This window comes from Etheostoma cragini, chromosome 17 (genome assembly GCF_013103735.1).
Source record: "Etheostoma cragini isolate CJK2018 chromosome 17, CSU_Ecrag_1.0, whole genome shotgun sequence".
NCBI classification, from domain to species: Eukaryota; Metazoa; Chordata; class Actinopteri; order Perciformes; family Percidae; genus Etheostoma; species Etheostoma cragini.
The window spans coordinates 24096443-24114716 of NC_048423.1; the positions used below are offsets into that span (position 1 = coordinate 24096443).

General features: G+C 41.2%; 2 protein-coding genes across 6 annotated transcripts in view; both read right to left on the reverse strand.

Annotated features, from left to right (window-relative positions):
* Positions 1-52: 52 nt before the first annotated feature.
* On the reverse strand, positions 53-12596 carry hells (helicase, lymphoid specific). Of its 2 annotated transcripts, none has more exons than XM_034898849.1 (23): positions 12256-12596; positions 10429-10526; positions 9554-9672; positions 9158-9280; positions 9003-9044; positions 8894-8921; positions 8693-8751; positions 8564-8605; positions 8211-8432; positions 7428-7610; positions 6850-6993; positions 6007-6203; positions 5560-5653; positions 4875-5036; positions 4630-4778; positions 3947-4091; positions 3216-3299; positions 2868-2987; positions 2065-2181; positions 1785-1944; positions 1383-1479; positions 1185-1261; positions 53-206 (listed from the first exon to the last, which is right to left on the reverse strand). In XM_034898849.1, exons 1-23 carry the CDS (start codon positions 12261-12263, stop codon positions 118-120), a joined length of 2559 nt encoding a protein of 852 aa, XP_034754740.1. In that variant the 5' UTR covers positions 12264-12596; the 3' UTR covers positions 53-117. The 2 variants fall into 2 exon arrangements, with proteins under 2 accessions (XP_034754740.1, XP_034754739.1); XM_034898848.1 differs by having other exon boundaries at positions 8211-8438.
* Positions 12597-14619: 2023 nt separating this feature from the next.
* LOC117960386 (ras-related protein ORAB-1-like) overlaps positions 14620-18274 on the reverse strand; it is a 9940-nt gene continuing 6285 nt past the window's right edge. Inside the window, exons 4-7 of one of the 4 annotated variants that reach the window (XM_034898232.1) lie at positions 17766-17861; positions 16720-16851; positions 15602-15810; positions 14620-15552 (exon numbers count right to left, since the gene is read on the reverse strand). In XM_034898232.1, the coding sequence (XP_034754123.1) occupies positions 15610-15810; positions 16720-16851; positions 17766-17861 (429 nt within the window). In that variant the 3' untranslated portion in view covers positions 14620-15552; positions 15602-15609. The other 3 variants (XM_034898234.1, XM_034898233.1, XM_034898231.1) reach the window with 3 other exon arrangements.

Sequence of the window (18274 nt, forward strand, 5' to 3'; positions counted from 1 at the left end):
CAGTTCCACTTTTAAGGTCTACAAACAGCTGTTTTTAGGAGGTTTTCTATACAACGAGTGACAGCAGTTGAGAGCCATCCAAGGACTGTGTGGTCAGAAGTTCAGATCTGAAGAGTTTCAGGTCAGAGTGATCTCAGACGCCTCTTTGGTCTCAATCACCCTGAAGACTCCCACCTTCTCTTTCTTCATTTTTCCTTTTTCTTTGTCTGAAAAGAAATAATACATAACGTCAGCTCAATAGTTAAACCATGGGCAATTCAGATAAGAGATTAATTACAATGTATACCTAAAAGTAGTCAATACATAGAAGAGTCAATGCCAATAGAAAGTGTGCTAAGAGTCAACTGAATTACAGCGGTATGTAAAGGTTTAGTTCACCCAAATGGCCGCTTTTCCAGAGCAATTGGGAGATTAGGAGTGGGGGGGGGGGGTGTCACCGGACGTCTCCCGATACAATATCACGATACTTATGCCACGATATTATTGAAATTTATAACCTTTTTCCCAACTTGTAATTTTTCCCAATTTCCCCAAAAGGAAGCTTTGTTAACATCGGTTTCATCTAAAAAGAACCATTTCTGTTTGTCCCATTTTGCAGCAATAAAATTGAAGTGAGATGAACGAACAGACCAACGCATTAATAATAAAAGATTGATACTTGGTGCCTGTGTATCAATACAGTAATTAGCAGGAAATCCTACAAAACCACACTTGTGTTTGGACCGGAAGAAACGGGTTCTGAATTTGGTCCATGGCTCCGGGGGCCGTTCTTCCTGAGTGGGGTGTGCAGCGCTGAACGTTCTCTCCTGAATCGCTTATCTGTGTGATTTCGCCCTACTCTGTTTAGGAGCGGTTCTTTTGGATTTAATAGAAATGCAGACAAATGCGCTACTATTTTAAGCTTTGGCGATGGTGGAAAACAACATGAACACAACCGTTTGCTGGGAGGACTAACCTTTCTGCTGCTGTGGACTATTTGAAAAAGAGCATTGAGAGACAAATAGCCTGACAACATTCTGCGTTTGCAAACATTGAGATTATTTTTTAAAGTAATGTGGGTTTTGTAAATGTTACGGCCTCGAAGAGTTTAGGAAGTGCTTTTATATTTATATTTTTACATGTGCCTGTTAGTAGGGGAACCTAAATAACTAGAAATTCTGCTGAAGAGTGGTGCGCCTCCTCACCCATTAAGTCACTGCGATCCAACAAGAGCTCCAGGTCGTGGTCGCTGATCACCTTTCCCCTCGATGCTTTCACCTCTCTGAGTGGAACAAAGGTACAGCCAAACGTCACTCTCCACTCACGGTGACAAGTTTGTGCCAGTTTTAGTTCTTCTTTACATTCTCTAAACATTCAACTCAGAGTAGAGGAGAAGTTCTTACTTCTCGGTTCCTCTGGCTTTGAGCAGCTCCTTCAGCTCCTCCAGATCAATGCAGCTTTTACTTTGGTTCAGCTCTGCCTTGCCACCTTTGAACTTATCTGCAGAGAGAAGCAGGAAAAGACATGAATCATCAAAAGTCCACATTTGGACTATATTTTAGACCTCCACAGTGGTGTATCTTCCACCAAGGATTGGGTACAAAAAACAGTGCTAATATAGCACTGGCAGATACACACAGCTTCTATTTTTGACAGAGGCCAGAGAGCTCCGCAGCACTTCAGCACACAGCAGGAAGTCGAGCACAGAAACAAACAAAAAAATCCCCTATATTTTCATTCTCAGATTCTGATTTAGTTTTTTACTTTTCTTGTGATAATCCATCCATTAACGTGAAGCCACTCACTCTTATGAATGACCATCTGCTCCAGTTTCCTTTTGGCCGAGGCCCTCTCCAGGATCTTCTGGTCGATGGTGTTGGCGGTGACCAGGCGGTACACCACCACTGGTTTGGTTTGCCCGATTCGGTGACAGCGGTCCTGAGCCTGCAGGTCTGCCTGGGGGTTCTGGGAGGAGCGAGGAGCATAACCACACACTGAGCAACAAGACACATGTACCGGGAACACTTGGCAGCTTCAGAAAACAGAATTGTAATGCTTTTTATTTATTGTTAAATCTGCACCGACCCAGTCACTGTCGAAGATGATAACAGTATCAGCAGTTGTCAGGTTGATCCCAAGTCCTCCCGCTCTGGTGCTCAGCAGGAACAGAAACACCTCGGGGTCTTTGGCGAATTTGGTCATCTGGGGGAAGAAGAACCTGATGATTCAGCAATTACAATCTAAAGTCTACTGAGGGCAATTCTTAACCCACACAAGAGCCTTAAAATTATATCTCTGCTAATGAGGTGAATATACTCTGAGCTATCAATAGTAACCTGCTCAAAATAATACTATATACTAGGGCTTTCAATAGAGAATAATACCTAATGGGCGGAGTAACTTGTGATTAATCGCAAATAAAAAAATAAAAAAGGGATATTCTTTTAAGTTCAATTGCTCTTAACATGGGAGTGGACAAATACATGTTTGCAGCAATTTACACTTTGAAAGGATAACTGAACACTAGGAAGAAAAACTCTAGGAATATGGGGGCCGCTGCAACACTGCATCACTGCAATGTCGGTTAACAGCATAAATTAGAGCAAGAATGGCAGGACGAGTGAGCTGCTTCAGCAATGTAAAAGGAATCAAAATAAAAGTTCCTGGCTGCTGCGTGCACCGTCTGTTGTCAGTGTGCCGACTTATGGTCAACGTCCCTCTGTCTGGCTACTTGTAGTAAGTGGTCGACGTAAAAGTAAAAGCGGTTACCTGAACGGATTACTATAGATCAGTAAATCCCCTAACCCATGTGCGTTAAAAATTACAGCCTTACAATATACACAAAGAGTTTCAGCATAGTTTCCTTCAACTTGTTGTTAAAAACTCACATTTTCGTCTCTGTCTGGGTAGGACATGCTGCCATCGAGTCGGCTGTACTGGAAGCCCCGCAGATAGCAGTAATCCATCAACAGATCCAGGATCGTTGTCATCTGACTGAAGATCAGAACCTGGATCCCAACAAGAATCATGTTTGGTATGTTGTTTTTTTGTGATCGACGACAACAAAATATATATAAAAAGGTCTGTTGGTTCACAGCAGGTGATTTTTTACAGTAGATATTGTCCCTGAACCACCAGAGGTCAAATGTAAGGACTGGGACCCCAACTTAGCAGATCTACTCATTAATAGTTACTTCGATAGTAAAAGTAGTGTGAGCTACTGGTGTCCTTTTCACCTTATGTCCCCTTTTCTTCAGTGCGAGCAGCAGTCTGTCCAGGATGAGGAACTTCCCGGAGCTCTGGACCAGCTGCTCATCAATCTGCAGGGAGGACAGCAGGACGACCAGTGAAGCAGGGACATGTCAGACCAGCTGGGCTTCTTCAGTTTCACTACTGAATTACTAACTACACATTTATCGTGATTTGATTGCCACGATCTTTAAAAACCTGTTATTCTTTTCCCGAGAATAAAAGTTTTACTATTAGCAAAGATTCAGCTTAATAGTTTTTGTTTATATGGTACCGCTGATGGCGACTACATCACAGCATCTTTTCCAACAAAACCGAGCGAAAGCAGAAAATGCAGACAATACATGTTATGTACTTTTTTTACAAATTAAATAAATGTCAGAGTGATTTGCCGACTTGTGATGTGCATTTTTAGATTTTTTTAGGAATGTCTAATATATGTCACTAGGACTATATTTAACTTTTGTTCGCAATACTAAATACTATTGAATCACACTACTTTCAGAATATTATTAAATGACATTGGCAAAGCCAATCAAAACGCCAGCCATGTATCGTGACATAAGATGTCCCAGCCCTAATACATTTCTCTTCTTCATCTACCTTCGTCCTCTTTGAAAAGAAAACATGGCGTACAATTTCTTTAGGAATACTAAGTTAAACAGCACCTGTAGCTCCACATTACTACTCCAAACAAGTACAAGTGACTATGTGCTACCTTAAACTCCTGTGTGGCAGGGTCGAGGGGGTACTCCAACAGGTAGGGGTGGTTACAGCATTTCTTTAGCAGCATGAGAATGTTCTGCAGCTTCAGGTTGATTTGGGCATCCAGCGGGCTGTTGACATCCAGCACCCGAGGGGAGCTGGAGGAGATTGGAGGATTCAAGTTAGACTGACACACAGCTCAACAGGGGACCTGGGACCCTACAGAGGGGTCCCCAGAGTTACTGCTGGAGACCACTAAATTATTGTTAAGTCTTTGAAAGTATGCAGTAGGGGGTAGGGGTGTCACGAGAACCGGAACTACCAATATCTTCCAGTTCTAAAATGACAAAACGCCCTTTTTTTTGTTGCTTTTTTTAAAGCACCGGGCTCTAATCGGTCTCCATCTTTCAAACACATGGATACATGTCAGATGACAGGAGCGTCATCTGGCAGTGCCTGTAGCCGGCTCACAGTCACAGGTCAGCGTCCCAACAACTGCCGTTGGAAAACCGGGGACATGGAGCTCTGTAGCGGCAACTGCTGCTCGGATTTTATCGTTCTAGTAAATCGTTTTTTGTCCCCACCGGGGATAAAAAATTATTCAGCAGAGGCAGGGATATGTAAGACCTGCCTCTGCTGAATGTGAGAACAAAAACAGACAAAACATAAGTGAAGATGATTGTAGGCAGTGCTGACCTCTCCCTCCCCTCCATCTCCTTGTGGAGCGCCTCCAGATATTTCTCTTCGTCAAATGCTTTGTCTTCATCCGTTTCTTTGTAGTTGACCACCTTTCGACTGCCACGCTTCAGCCTGCCACTAGGCGTCAGTGCTACAGGGGCCTCCGTCTAAACAAACCAAGAAGACAGTTTGTGTGAGGTGATGTTGCATAATGTCTGTACCATGATGGGAAATAAACAGACCAACTTATAGTACAGACAGACCTTCTCCAAGCCCAGCATCTTGGCGATGGTTTTGTTGACCACAGCAGTGTAAAAGGTCTCCTGTTTGGCTGTCAAAGGAGCAAAAACAATGATCTCCTTCTTAGGAGGAACATCCAGCGTAACGTCTGACTTCAGCCTCCTCAGCAGGAACGGGGTCAGAATCTGAAACAAAGAAAACCTTCAGGAAAATGCAAAACCCTTACCGCGCCACGGTTTTTGATGAAAAAAATTACATGAAGATATAAAAATAAATAAATGATGGGATATATCATATGTATGTATCATATATTTCTAATTATACTTTGTTTTCATGATGTTCACTCTAACTTAAGACTAAAGAACTTGATTTAGTTCATTGTTGTGATATGGGTTTCTTTGCGGGAGATGGACTCATCACTGTGTACCAAGGGAGGCTGATCCTTCTGAGCAACATAAAACTACATTCTATCAGTTTTAATAAAACGGTAACCAGCAGAAGCTGCCTCAGAAGATCACTTCTCTTCTCAGGAGAGCAGATCGGATTCAAGACAGTTTCCTTCTAGATACCTGTTGGGTAATTACCGAACTTGGGAATACTTCCATCCATTAATAATTTTATGTATAATATATTTATATTATTTAATATGTATATAAGTGTAATAGTCTGTAATGATTGCAGAGTGTAGTGATGGTTTGGAGGACTGACCTGGTGCAACATGCTTAGGATGTTCTGCTCACGCTCAGTAGCCACCATAGTGTCTGCTTCATTAATGGTGTCGATGTCAAACCACGACTCAAAGCTACACAGCAGACATGACACAAAAAAAAACGGTTATGAGGAAAATAAAACAGGGTAAAAAGAATATGAAAGAATAAAAGTTACATCAAGTAAGAAGTGAATAAATACTCATTTATTAGGTCGTAGGGATTGGTTTGGGAGAGGGAGGTGTTTTATTTTTTAAATTTCTTTAGAGTGTAAAATATTCTAAATAAATAACAATGTTCTAAGTAAATAGGATGGCTACGGGGGGAAAGGGGTATCGTTATCGGTACCGGTAAAGATAAAAACGGCAACGGTACCCAAGCCTAGTCTGAGCAATTGCAGTGTTGTGATCAGCACTCGGTAAACAACACAAATGCCATAAACCCATACCTCTTGAGGTCATCAAAGACCTCTGGCAGGAGGAAGTTGAGGAGGGACCAGAGCTCTGACAGGTTGTTCTGTAGCGGCGTGCCAGTGAGCAGCAGCTTGTTGTCAGTGGGCAGCAGCTTCAGCTCCCGCACCAGCCGACAGTTGAGGTTCTTGATCCTGTGGCCTTCGTCCACTATCAGGTACTTCCACTGGAAATGCTGGAGCGGAACGCAGACGTGAGAACAGGAAAAAAGGCTTAATATCAATTAATAAAACTAATATTTTCTCTATTGATAATTTGTAAAATGTCAAAAAAACAGTCATGGATGCCCGCTATAACAAACAGCCCAAGGTGTTGGATTCTTTCCAAAACAAACCTTCAGTTTACAATCAGTAACAACGTAAATTCAGTAGTTATGTTTATTTTACTGATATGATAAGAGCTGTATCCGGCCCTGTGACCAACTTCTGATAAATGAATGACAATATGTGTCGTTTACCTGAAGGTCACCGCTATACCATGGGAAAAGTTTCTCTCAATTGAACCAATCAGGTTGTTAACCAATAGGGATGAGACATTTACACATTTTGTTGGTACAATTCAAATCTGGGGAATGGCTACGGTTGTCATTATTAAATTATGGATTATTTTTGCAGTAATGACATTGACTTTCAACATTTAATTCAATCAATTATATTCTATAACATTTAAGTATTATAATGAAGGCGCTCTAAGAGATGTTGGGGGACAGCACTTGTTGACGTTCGAAGTATTCCTCACCCTGTCCCCTCTCCCTCCCTTCCATGCACTACCCCCCAATGTGAGACTTCAATTGTTTAGTAAACGATGAGCAGGGATCCTACCTGTAGGACCTTTCTGTCTCTCATGGCGATCTCAAAGGAGGTGACGACCACAGGACACATGCTTAGGGGCCCCTGCGGCCTGCGGATCTGCTTCCGCAGCTTGAGCCTCTCTGGCTGGGTACCATGGTAAAGAAGCACAGCCACCTGGGACAAACACATGGCACTGCTCAGACATTAACAGACAAGGTGCAAGATTTTAATCACTATTTCACTTAACAAATGTTCTAACAAATCGGCAGTGAAAGTTAACTTGACTTAAAGTTAGAGTGCAGAACAATTGTCTTGCCCCTCTGCCAATGAGAGTATTAACACAAATACTGGCGACATGTTTAAGAAAAGCAATGGGAGTCACAATATTAGACACCACAACTCCAGTATACTGTCAAATACAGAGCTCTCCCTGGAGGTAGGCTTAATTAGCATTGTGTGACCTTGTTTGGCTTGAATGTAACGGACGTTCCTTTGTGTGGTGAAGTTCTGCTTTAACTTGCTGAAGTGAGCATGTGTCCCAAGGAGCGGTCAGACAAGAAAGTCATTCAGACCTCTGAAATTGATGAGGTAACAACACGTCCTCCTACCTCTGGTGTGAAGCGCTTAAATTCACTGATCCAGTTTGGCAGAGTGGAGAGAGGGGCCACCACCAGGAAGGGGCCCATCACTTTCTTTTCTATCATCATGGCGATGTGAGCAATGCACTGGATGGTCTTTCCCAGTCCCATCTCATCAGCCAGGATCCCGTTGATGCCATTCTCCCACAGCATCTGACAGAAGGAACACCACAAGGTTTGGGGATTAAAGTGGAAAAAAAAATAAAAAATCTTTTGACGGAACTTTTCAGGCCAAGTTGTAAGCTGTTACCATCTACCTATACAGATAGGTCCCCGTTCACAAATCGCACCCTATTGGATTTTAATGTACAACAAGATTATAACAGCAAAGGGATTGCAAGTGTTGTGTTTCCGGGCTAGCTAGATCCAATGTGGTGTTGTAGCTCTAACGTTACTAGTTATTGCAACAGCATGTGGAAAAAAACTACAAAGTTTGCTAAACAAAAAAGAACGTTAACCTTGTGATAAAATAAAAAAACTGATCCCATTAAAAATGGGTTTGTGTTAACGCCGTTAATAACGTGTTTAACTGACAGCACTAGTAACCATTACGCACCATTTGGCAAAGTTTTCAATGCCGTTAGCATGGTGGTGGTTTGGATAATCGTCTTGCCCAATGAGATTTACTCCTCAGGTATTGAAGGACGAGGCATTCTGATACTTCAGAGGCGATTCGGTCAGTGCCTAAAACGTATTAACTTCGGTACCCAGCCCTACCTTCCACTATCTCATTTTCATTTATCAACTACTCACCCTCAGCCACTCGATTCCTTCGATCTGGTAGGACCTCATGACCCCTCCGGTGAAGAGCTCCGGCTGCTTGGCGGGGACCGGCTGACCGTTCACCTTCCTGTGTGGATGGAGCAGATGCGTGGCGTTGTCTCGCACCGTCTCCGACAGACGGTTCTTGATGTCTAGGTTGGAATCGCTCATCTTCTCGATATCCTCAGCTTCTAGTTTCTTCTGGGCTGGTGCCTTGTCCTAATCAAACATTTGATATGCACATGTACGGTTGGATGCGTTGCCTTTGAGGGCCCTAGGTTTCCATAGCCAATGTTGCCCCTTCTGGATTACTAAAATATCTTGACATTAAAATGAACCATTACCGTTTCCTCCACTTTGGTTTTCTTAGCTTGCGACATGATTTCCTGGAAGACAAAATTAAGCAGAACCAGTGAGCAGATCAGTAGATGGCAACTTCTAAAAGAGAGACTTCAAGTCAAATGAGAACTTACTTCTTTTGACATGACATCTGCTATTTTGTAGTCTTCGTCCCTCCTCCTCCTCTTTTTAGCTAGTCCAACACGGAATAGAGTCAAAAACTTCACACGTATTTGGATTTGAAGGTTACATAAGCAGGGTTTAGCATAATCCTCAAACAGTTAGCGTGTAAACATTATATATTTAGTGTAGGAGCCAATAGAAGACTTTCTCACCTTTCTCAGGCTCTGCACAGTCTGTCTTCTGCATTTAAAAGACAAAAAACACATCTATGAATAAGAACGTTTTAAGCTGAAATAAAAGATTCAGTAAAACTTTTCTTACCTTCTTGGCATTTTTTTCACTTTTTTCCTTCCTGAGTCTCTCCTGCAATGGTTGACAGAAAAAACGGAGCGTGAGGTGTTTGTAGCAATTTAGGCTGCTGACAGCGCAGACCGACCACACACACACACGCACGCACGCACGCACGCAACCACTACCTCATTATGTTGTTGCTCCATTTTAGTCAGCAAGAATTTAGAGTAGATGTTGCTCTTCTGAAGCAAATGCTGCAGTCTCTTGAACCGCATGTCATGAGAATCCTTCTCCCGCGATTCCCGAGCCTGCACAATAATTATATATAAATCACATTTTTATTTTTAAATGCCAATACAATATGATCCTACCTATATATAAATTACTTATTTTTTTTAAATACCCAACTTTGAGGACTGTGTTCTCCCCCAAAACCATTTGGGTTTAACAAAGCTCAAGTTGTCATATTGTTAAACCTCGTGTCTGAAATGAGGTGGGGTTATGCCTAATGGTATGGGCGCCTCAATACCCAGTAGATTTCATTTTGAAAACACAAAAAGAAGAATTAATAAGAAACACACCTTTTCCATCATCTCCTTTTCTTCCCTCTCCCCTTCCTCCATCAGCTGCTTCTCTTCTTCCTCCATTGCCTCCGTAATGAGCACTTTAGATGGCATTTCCTCAGATTTCACAATGACATCTTAAAAAAAGAAGAAAAACAGTGAGAGTCTAGCTGGGTCACTGTCTGAAGAAGTCCACATGTCCTCAGTATTTTTGGAACAGTTCCATATCTTTTCAAACTTGATCCAACTTCCATTAGTTCCTGCACAGGTAAGAGTACCCACGTGATAACTGTTCTCCACCAGGTTGAGATGTTACTCTGGGTGGTGGGCGGGTTCATTAATAGGGGCCTTGGGGGGAAGAAATTAAATGATTTTTCCACTATTTACATATTAAACAAACTAGACTAGAAGATGATACAGATGAAGTGTATCTTATGGTATAAGCCCAGATGTAGTTTAAGACTTTTACATTCAACTTAATAAAATCTCTGGTTTTATTCAGTATAATGAATTTATACTGAATGGATACGGGCACAGGGAACTGAAGGCTTAGTTAGCAATGATTCGCTACTACTACTACTACTACAACAACTACAACTACAAAGCCTCTGAGCCTGAAGTGAATGTTGATGTGACACGCATGCAAGACTTCATGGGGGGGAGGGGCTGGATGCCGCTGGTCTGGGTGAGCTGTAAAAAACTACATTGGGATATTGTCTACCTGGGCCCAGTTAGAACCTTCCTGGCAAATACAGAATAAAATACATAATTTCCTCATTATGTCAACCTTAAATTATGACAGTAACAATTAAAGTTGTATTGGCTCAAGGAAATCCCCCAGTTAGCCCCTTGGAGCCCCTTTGAGTCACAGATTGGGGTCCTTTGTGACTGACCATTTGCAGCTCCAGTCTCCATGGCTGTGCCCAGGGGCTCCTCAGATTCATCGGGTTTGGGGCAATGAGGGGAACCACTTCGGCTTTCTTCCTTCACGCTGTCAGCAGGAGGAAGAACACAAAATCAAAAGCAGAGGGTGAATTTTTCTCGCTGGTTTTATAGGAAGCAGGACTAACTCCATTCACATGTTGGAAAATCACTGTGCAGAACCCGACCTGACCAATATGTCCGTAACCAGGGAAGGTTAAACATCTACGGCTTTTTTCTCTCAAATGTTGACTTTGCATAAACAGACAGAATTTCTAAAGCAGAGTGGCGTGTCATCTGTATGTGTTTTGAGCTATCCGCAGGTATGTCTACGCTGCATAACAGAGCTGTTTTGCTTGCGGTGAATGGCACCAACTACTCTATTTGTACTACACGAGTCAGAGCAAAAAACGGCTCCTGTAGTCTGCTGTGCTTTGTTATCTGCGACGTGGCAGAGCAGCAAACTGTAGCCGCTTGGGGTGCTAAGATGGCTGCGTTGAAGGCAGGTGTGCGTTTTCCCGCTCTGTCGGTAAAGCGCGATTGGATTAGACTCAACCTTAATGTCATTACACAGGTACAAGGCAATGAAATGCAGTTTAGGTCTAACCAGAAGTGCAACAGCAGCAAGTGCAAGATATAGAATGTTAATGTTTCATGGTCGTGCGGAGGCTCCACGCTGAGCTTTCACCGTAGCCTGCGTAAGTGTAAGACGTTTATACTTGTGCGTTGGTGTGTCCGTCAATCCCCCCCCCCCCCGACCTGTCCACAAGCACTGTTATTGTCCAAAAGCACCATCACTGTTAACTGTCACAAGCACTTTTTTTTTTTTTATTTTTTTTTTTTATATTCATTCATCAGAATCATTTAATAAAAACGGACTGTCAACCATGTTAGGAGTCCCTGTTGGTGTTTAGTTTGCCCAGAGGAAAACATTTTTTATGTGTTTTTGATCAAAGGCCTTTAAGTTTCATATCTTAAGTTTGTATTTTTATACATTTTATTCATCAGAACTTTCATATATTTTGATGTTCCTCCGTTCTGTTGTGAAAATAAAGCAAAAGATCATATTTTTGTGAGAACTCAAATAACTGTTAGGGAAATCTGGTTTGCAATGCGTTACTGGATATTTTATTAAATATGTATCGGCCAATATATCTGCATATTGGATTTTTAAATGACCAAATATTCGTCTTGGTATCAGCCCTAAAAAATCCTTTATCGGTCGGGCTCTAGCACTCAATATAATCACAGAAAGAGATTTTAAATGACATTTCTATGTATTCAAGGTCCCAAATAGGCTTAGTTATGTAATGTCATTTCTCCATGAATTCAAAATGTATTCATCTTGACTCAAAAGACATTCATGGCCAATATTTGTGACAATGCTATCCTTCCTTTCACCACCGGATGTCCCCATAGAGTTGTAAAGCTTCGAGTATTTAATCTTTTTTCGATACATTCGGATTGAAAGCTTCAGTATGCCATAACTAGTAACTCAACTTAAAGAAGGATAACGGTCTCCATGTTCCATAACACCACCACCCAACTGTTGAAATGTACGCCCAGGGTAACTGAATTACGGACAATTAAACACATTAGGTACAATATTAGGACGGAAAAGCCTTTCATGTGCTTGGAAAGAGTATTGAAGGCCTCACATTTACAGTCTAAGTTAACGTAAACGGACCTATCATGCATGCCAATACATGTCGTTTAGCAGATACGGTTAGCATAAAACGTTACACTTTGAGCTACTTTTCATACAAATTACTCAATGCAAAATAAATTAGTTCACTTACCTGCTCATCTTTGACAAGAGCAAAGCACCCGACTTGGATAACGAGGCTAACTTAATTTAACGTTTCGAGGTAACGTTACGTCAATTTACATTAATAGGTCAAGGTATTTTTTGCTCCACAAATTAGCAACTGGTCGCAAATTAACGTTACGCCAAGCAGGTTATTAGTAATTTAGCTAGTTAAATTGTTACCGGTAAATATCTGGCTTAACTAGCTAGCTGGCTACAAGTCGTTTCTGGGTGAGAAGTGCCGCAGTTATCGCAATAAAATTAAAATTAGTAACGTTATATTGTCTTATCTGCTAACACAGTGCTCAGACTTCTCTTACTATCTACTATCAGACTTCTCTTACTATCTACTCTCCTGAAGCACTGCACAGCGTGGTTCCTGAAGCACGGCCAGCATGAAAAATAAGGAATCTACATCCGGTCAACACCTTTCATAATAAATCTAGTGACACTGGCGAGATGCCTTGAGAGGGCGTGATTATCTTTTATTTCTAAGGCAAACTTTCTCTACTTCCGCTATTTTCTACAGGAGTTAGGCTCACTTGACGCATCTAGGAGTTTCCATTTCGCGCCAGTTCGGACGAAACTACTACTTGTGAAATAGGTTGGTGTATGAACAAAGTATGGGTATTGCAGTATTTTTACAAGAAATGCGATCATCAGAATGAAGATAACAAGTGGAAATTATTTATAAATGAAATCATATTTATATATCAAAAACCATATTTGCACACTACAGAGGATTCCCTGCACAGAGAAAACAATTTGACATCAAAGCCACCCCTCTGAGTGGAAATATGGGCTAGACCTAATCTGATTTTTCCCGCGAATGCCGGGTGCCACTAAAGGTTTATCCACTTGATTTTTTTTTTTTTAAATGTGATTTTGAGGTGACCAAAATTCCTGTTAAGTTATTAAACTACCACAAACAAGTTCTCCAATATTGGAAAATGATATTCACCCATAACCTTTCTCCCTATGGATCCACACTATGGAATAATAGGGTCATTATAATCAATACGAAATCATTTTTTAAGTATGATTGGTATGGGCATTGTGTGAATGATGTTATAGATGATAATGGTAACTTTTTTGGAAAATAAAGCTTTCTTAGACAAATAGATCTGTAAAGCAATACCTATACCATTATTACACTTAATTTAAAGCAATTTGTTATATGAAAGAATAAGACCCTTATCAACTTGACCAAATTTAGTTATTAATGATTGTACTTTAGTTGACAATAAATGTAATAATAAATATATTAGTGATGCTTTTAATTTTAAATAATTTAACAGAGGTATGTGTGTACAGGTTCTGGATGTGGGTGAATTGTCCATGGTAAAAAAAACAAACATTTTGAAGTCATTAAAAGTTCCATTCCCCCAAAAGTCAAAGAGACTCACTTTAAAATAATTTATAAGATATATCCATCCTAGAAGATTTAAATTTGATGTAGGCCCTTGTGTATTTTGTTTCCTTGTGTATAACTTCTTACATAGACAACATTTGTATTGTACTGTATAAATGTATGCATATCAATAAAAAAGGAAAAGCTCATCCAGGTTTATCCCATAGAAATAGAATATGTAGAGCAGACATTGGACTGTTTGCCAGCACATACTGTAAATGTTAGAGGAGGCTGGTCCATAGAAGTAATATATATACTGTATGCATGTTGCATATGCAGAAGAGGAAATGCCTATGAAGGGAGTCTATCAACAAGACAATGACCCAACACACACCAGTAGGGAGAAAGTCTTGGTTCCAGATGAACAGACTGATGTTATGGAGCGGCCACCCCAATCCCCAGACCTCAGTCCTATGGAACACTTGTGAGGTGACATCATAAATGTTGTTTCTGATGCCAAACCCTGTAATGCGGAGGAATTGTGGGATGTAGTTCAATGGTCCTGGGCTAGTATACCTGTTCACAGGTGACTCCATGCAACACAAATGTGAAGCAGAAATAATGGTTATGCAACTAAATATTAGTGCAGTGATTCAAAGTAAAGCAAAACCATGAGACCTTTTTCAACTTATACAGTAAATGTTTGAGTTTGTAAAGAAAAATGCAAATATTCCCTTTCCTTCACTTTCTATAAATGTAGAACACAAACTTTTTTTTGATGTGGAATTGCATATGCAGTTTTCCCAATGCATTGATATTTAGGCATTAAAAGCTAAGGGTTTTGAGCATTATTCACTTTTTTCAAACACAATGCTATTATATTGAACACAAGTGCATATACAGTATGGCTGTTGTGTTGTCACCTGACCTTCATGTCCAGCTGTACAATACAGCCCTGCTCTAACACTCTTCTTCACACAGCAAACATTCATCCCAGAGGCCTCATTTAAACGGAATCCAGTTGCCTTTATTATGAAAAAAAAGAGAACATTTTAATGTTATATATGTGATTCTGTACTCATATTACATTGTGATTTGCAAACAGACCCTATAGAACTAGCAATAGATATGCCAAATGAATGTAGAATAAATAATGCAAACTGATTTTCTACACATCTCACCAAGAATCGCAGACAGGTCCTCCCATTTTCTACACTCTGGTAGTACAATATTTATTTTCAGTGTTACATGTTGAGCAACAACAGTTGTCTTCAGCCACAAATTTAATGCAGAGATAAAGAGTCAAGACTACCCCAATAACATAATCAACACTACAGAACTGGCAAATCAGATTTGAGAGAGTGTATGTGTACACAAACACACACATAATATATACACACACACACACACATAATGTTTATGTACATATACAGTTGCACTAGAAATTAACAGTGAAACCCTGCTGTGCAGAGGTCGGCAGAAAATTAAAAAAACACTTAAAATGGGGACAGACATGCTGATATAAACAGCAAAATAATGTCATAAGGAAAAGAGAAACAGAGATAAAACGCACACGCACACGCACACACACCTCATTAATCTCATTAACCTGCATTCAGGGGGCCAAATAAAAGGGTAGTCTCCGAGAGGTCTAGGGGGTGATGGGGAGTCAGGGCCGGGTCAAATGATCACCTATCTTTATAATTAGTCGTCAATAACGGGACAGTATGACAAGAAGGATGCTTTATTTGTTTTTGGTAGTGTGGCTATACTATGTACAGTACAAATACAGGCAACTTCTTCTTCCTGTTCTCACAGACATGTCAAACATGTCTTCCCTGTCCTGTCAACTTGTGGTGGGGCTTTGCTGGAACACAGTAGAGTTTCAGGGCTATGCAGAGCCTGCGGAGGGGGGGGGGGGGGGGGGGGGGGGGGGGGGGGGGGGGGGGGGGGGGGGGGGGGGGGGGGGGGGGGGGGGGGGCAAAGGTTTCTCTCTCAGCAGCATCCTCCTGATGAAGGCTTGACTGAAGTGCCTGGGGTCAGCTTTACGTTGGGCTTGTCTCCTCCTCCAGCCGTGGCCCCGGGGCCCATCCTCTTTTTGATTTCAGCAGCCATGGTCATGAAGGCCTGCTCCACATTGGTGGCGTTCTTGGCGCTGGTTTCCAAAAAGGGGATGGCCAGAGAGTCTGCAAACTCCTGGACACAACAGAGAACAGAGCACGGTAGCTTAGGCATCTTTTTGTTGTTGTTGTTGTAGTTACTTTCCATTTTATTTTAGTGGAGTAAAGTAAAATATTATAAAGAGGCAGAAAATACTAGATATCATATAAAGATCTAATTTCCAATTACCTCACACATACATGTAAAATGCTTACAGACACAATATATACACACTGTTTATAAGCACAAAAAAACACACGATTATATGCAAATTTCCTTATACTCCCAGTCTGTGATTTTGCTCGGTAGTTTGGTAAATCAGGAAGCGTCAGCAACGTTTTGTTGACAACAATGCCAAAATGACAACTTTCTCGCTAGATTTCGCGACTTTTCAGAGCCTGAGTAGTAACCACGTTGGCATTGCCATGACTTGAACGCGCTGCAGAGTCACAGTAGTCTCGTTCCGTCTGCACGGAGGTTCTCAGAGCTGAGCCTCTCTCTCTGTCAACATGCAAAGAGGAGAACAGAGGCTGCTGCTTGCTCTGAGGTACCCACATTTGGCAACAACTGATTTAACGCAAACCTGTAATAGTACCAACATGATTTGGCCGGCTACCTTAAAAAGTACTGAGTTCAGTACCCAACCCTATCCCTTGCTGCAACTGACAACAATTGCGTGATGATGGTAATGCCGCTGTACAAACTCAGGGAAAACCCTGCATACACGTACCTTACATTTAGGGGATGTTGCACCAAACTCCCAGGCAGTGCATAAATGATTCATTCATTTCATTCATTATTGTTGAAAATGTCAAGTACAGAACCTTTAAAGTGCTTAATTAGTTAAATCGAGATATGTTTTTGCCACATAGCCAACCCCTAGTTTGGAGCGTGGCGATTAACACACAGCTTCTGTGTGTGGGAGTATAAACCCAGGTGCATTACCTTTGCCGTTGTGTAATCCACCACCTTCTTTGTCGTCAGGTCACACTTGTTCCCAACCAATAGCTTGTTGACATTTTCACTGGCATAGCGGTCGATCTCCTGCAGCCACTGTTTGACATTGTTGAAGGACTCCTGAGACAGGGAGCAGTTAAACACTGGCATGAAGTTAAATCTGCTACAGGACATCAGTAGCTTTCACACAGTCAGAATACAGATGTAAGACACTTGATGCAATATGGCTGCATTTCAATAGTGAAGTTAGCTTAAAACATTGTAGGGACAGAAAGCAATACAACACATGTTACAGTTTATGAAAATGGAGCACTACACATTAGCTATGGATCCAATCAAATAAGTTTGACAAACTTTCAAACTTCCAACACTTTATGAAGAAGAGTGGGGCATATAAATGAACATGTAGAGGACAGTGTGGCTGCGGCATGGACTCACAGCTAGGGCTGGGCGTTAGAGAAAATCAAATATCCCGATATTCTTGACCAACTATCTCGATGTCGATATTGTGACGATATTGTATGGTTGACTATTGGTGCTTTCACAAAATCTTACTTACAAAATGAAATTTTTTAAATAGATTCTCCAGAATTTTTTTAAGAACTTTGTTGGTAACGGTAGATAATGGAACAAATAGATCAGTCTGTTAAGTTCAAAAAATTACAGCACTTCCCATGTTACAATGTATCCAAAATCTAAGACAATATCTAGTCTCATATTGTGATATGGATACTACATCGATATACTGCCCAGCCCCACTCCCAGCTGCTCAGAGCCGTTAATAACTTCTAAAAGCTCCATGTTACATATATTACATGTCTGCTCTCAGGACAGGATATCGTGAAGCAGGTGTTTACTAATGGACCAATGTGGGCAGACCACCTGTAGTTGTCCATTCCCCAAACACCAGAACTACATTCTGATGTGTGAGACTTGTGGTAGAGCATCTGGGGAGTTTGGGCACAGGGGTGTCCTCTCTTAGTGTATAAATAAATAGTTCTAATAGGTATGACAAGGCGTGTTGTTACACTGACCTGGTCTGTGACATCGTACACTACAATGATACCGTGAGCACCTCTGTAGTAGCTGGATGTGATCGTGCGAAACCTCTCCTGACCTGCCGTGTCCCACTGTTGAGGAAAAACATGATTACAGTTCATCGGGTTAATGACTGGCTCGGCAGTTGACAAAGGCAACTTACTTACACATTTTAACTGTCAATACAAATGTTATCTCTGACATGTTGCACTGATATTAAATCTCTCTAAATTTGACCATTCATTGGACTCATTCATTGTCTCTCAATAGTTTTATGTTATTTTATTTTTAGTCTAAAAGCCTTCTGGGACTTTTATTGTGGCATTAGGGTTAGGTTTAGATTAGGTTTGGGCATCGAGAACCGGTTTCAAATTCAGATTCCAAAGGAGTCATTGAAAAATGTAATTCACAGATCACACTTTTTGAAGATTTTCTGGGCTTTTTGGTCTTTACAAGACAAGACAGCTGTAAACTGGAAAGGGGGGGGGGGGGGGGGGGGGGGGGG

Coding starts and splice junctions, on each gene's coding strand:
- hells (XM_034898848.1), bottom strand. Junction 8,922..9,002: donor GTGAAAAAAATGCCAAGAAG/GTAAGAAAAGTT, acceptor TTTTAAATGCAG/AAGACAGACTGTGCAGAGCC. Junction 8,752..8,893: donor CTGTGCAGAGCCTGAGAAAG/GTGAGAAAGTCT, acceptor GTGTTGGACTAG/CTAAAAAGAGGAGGAGGAGG.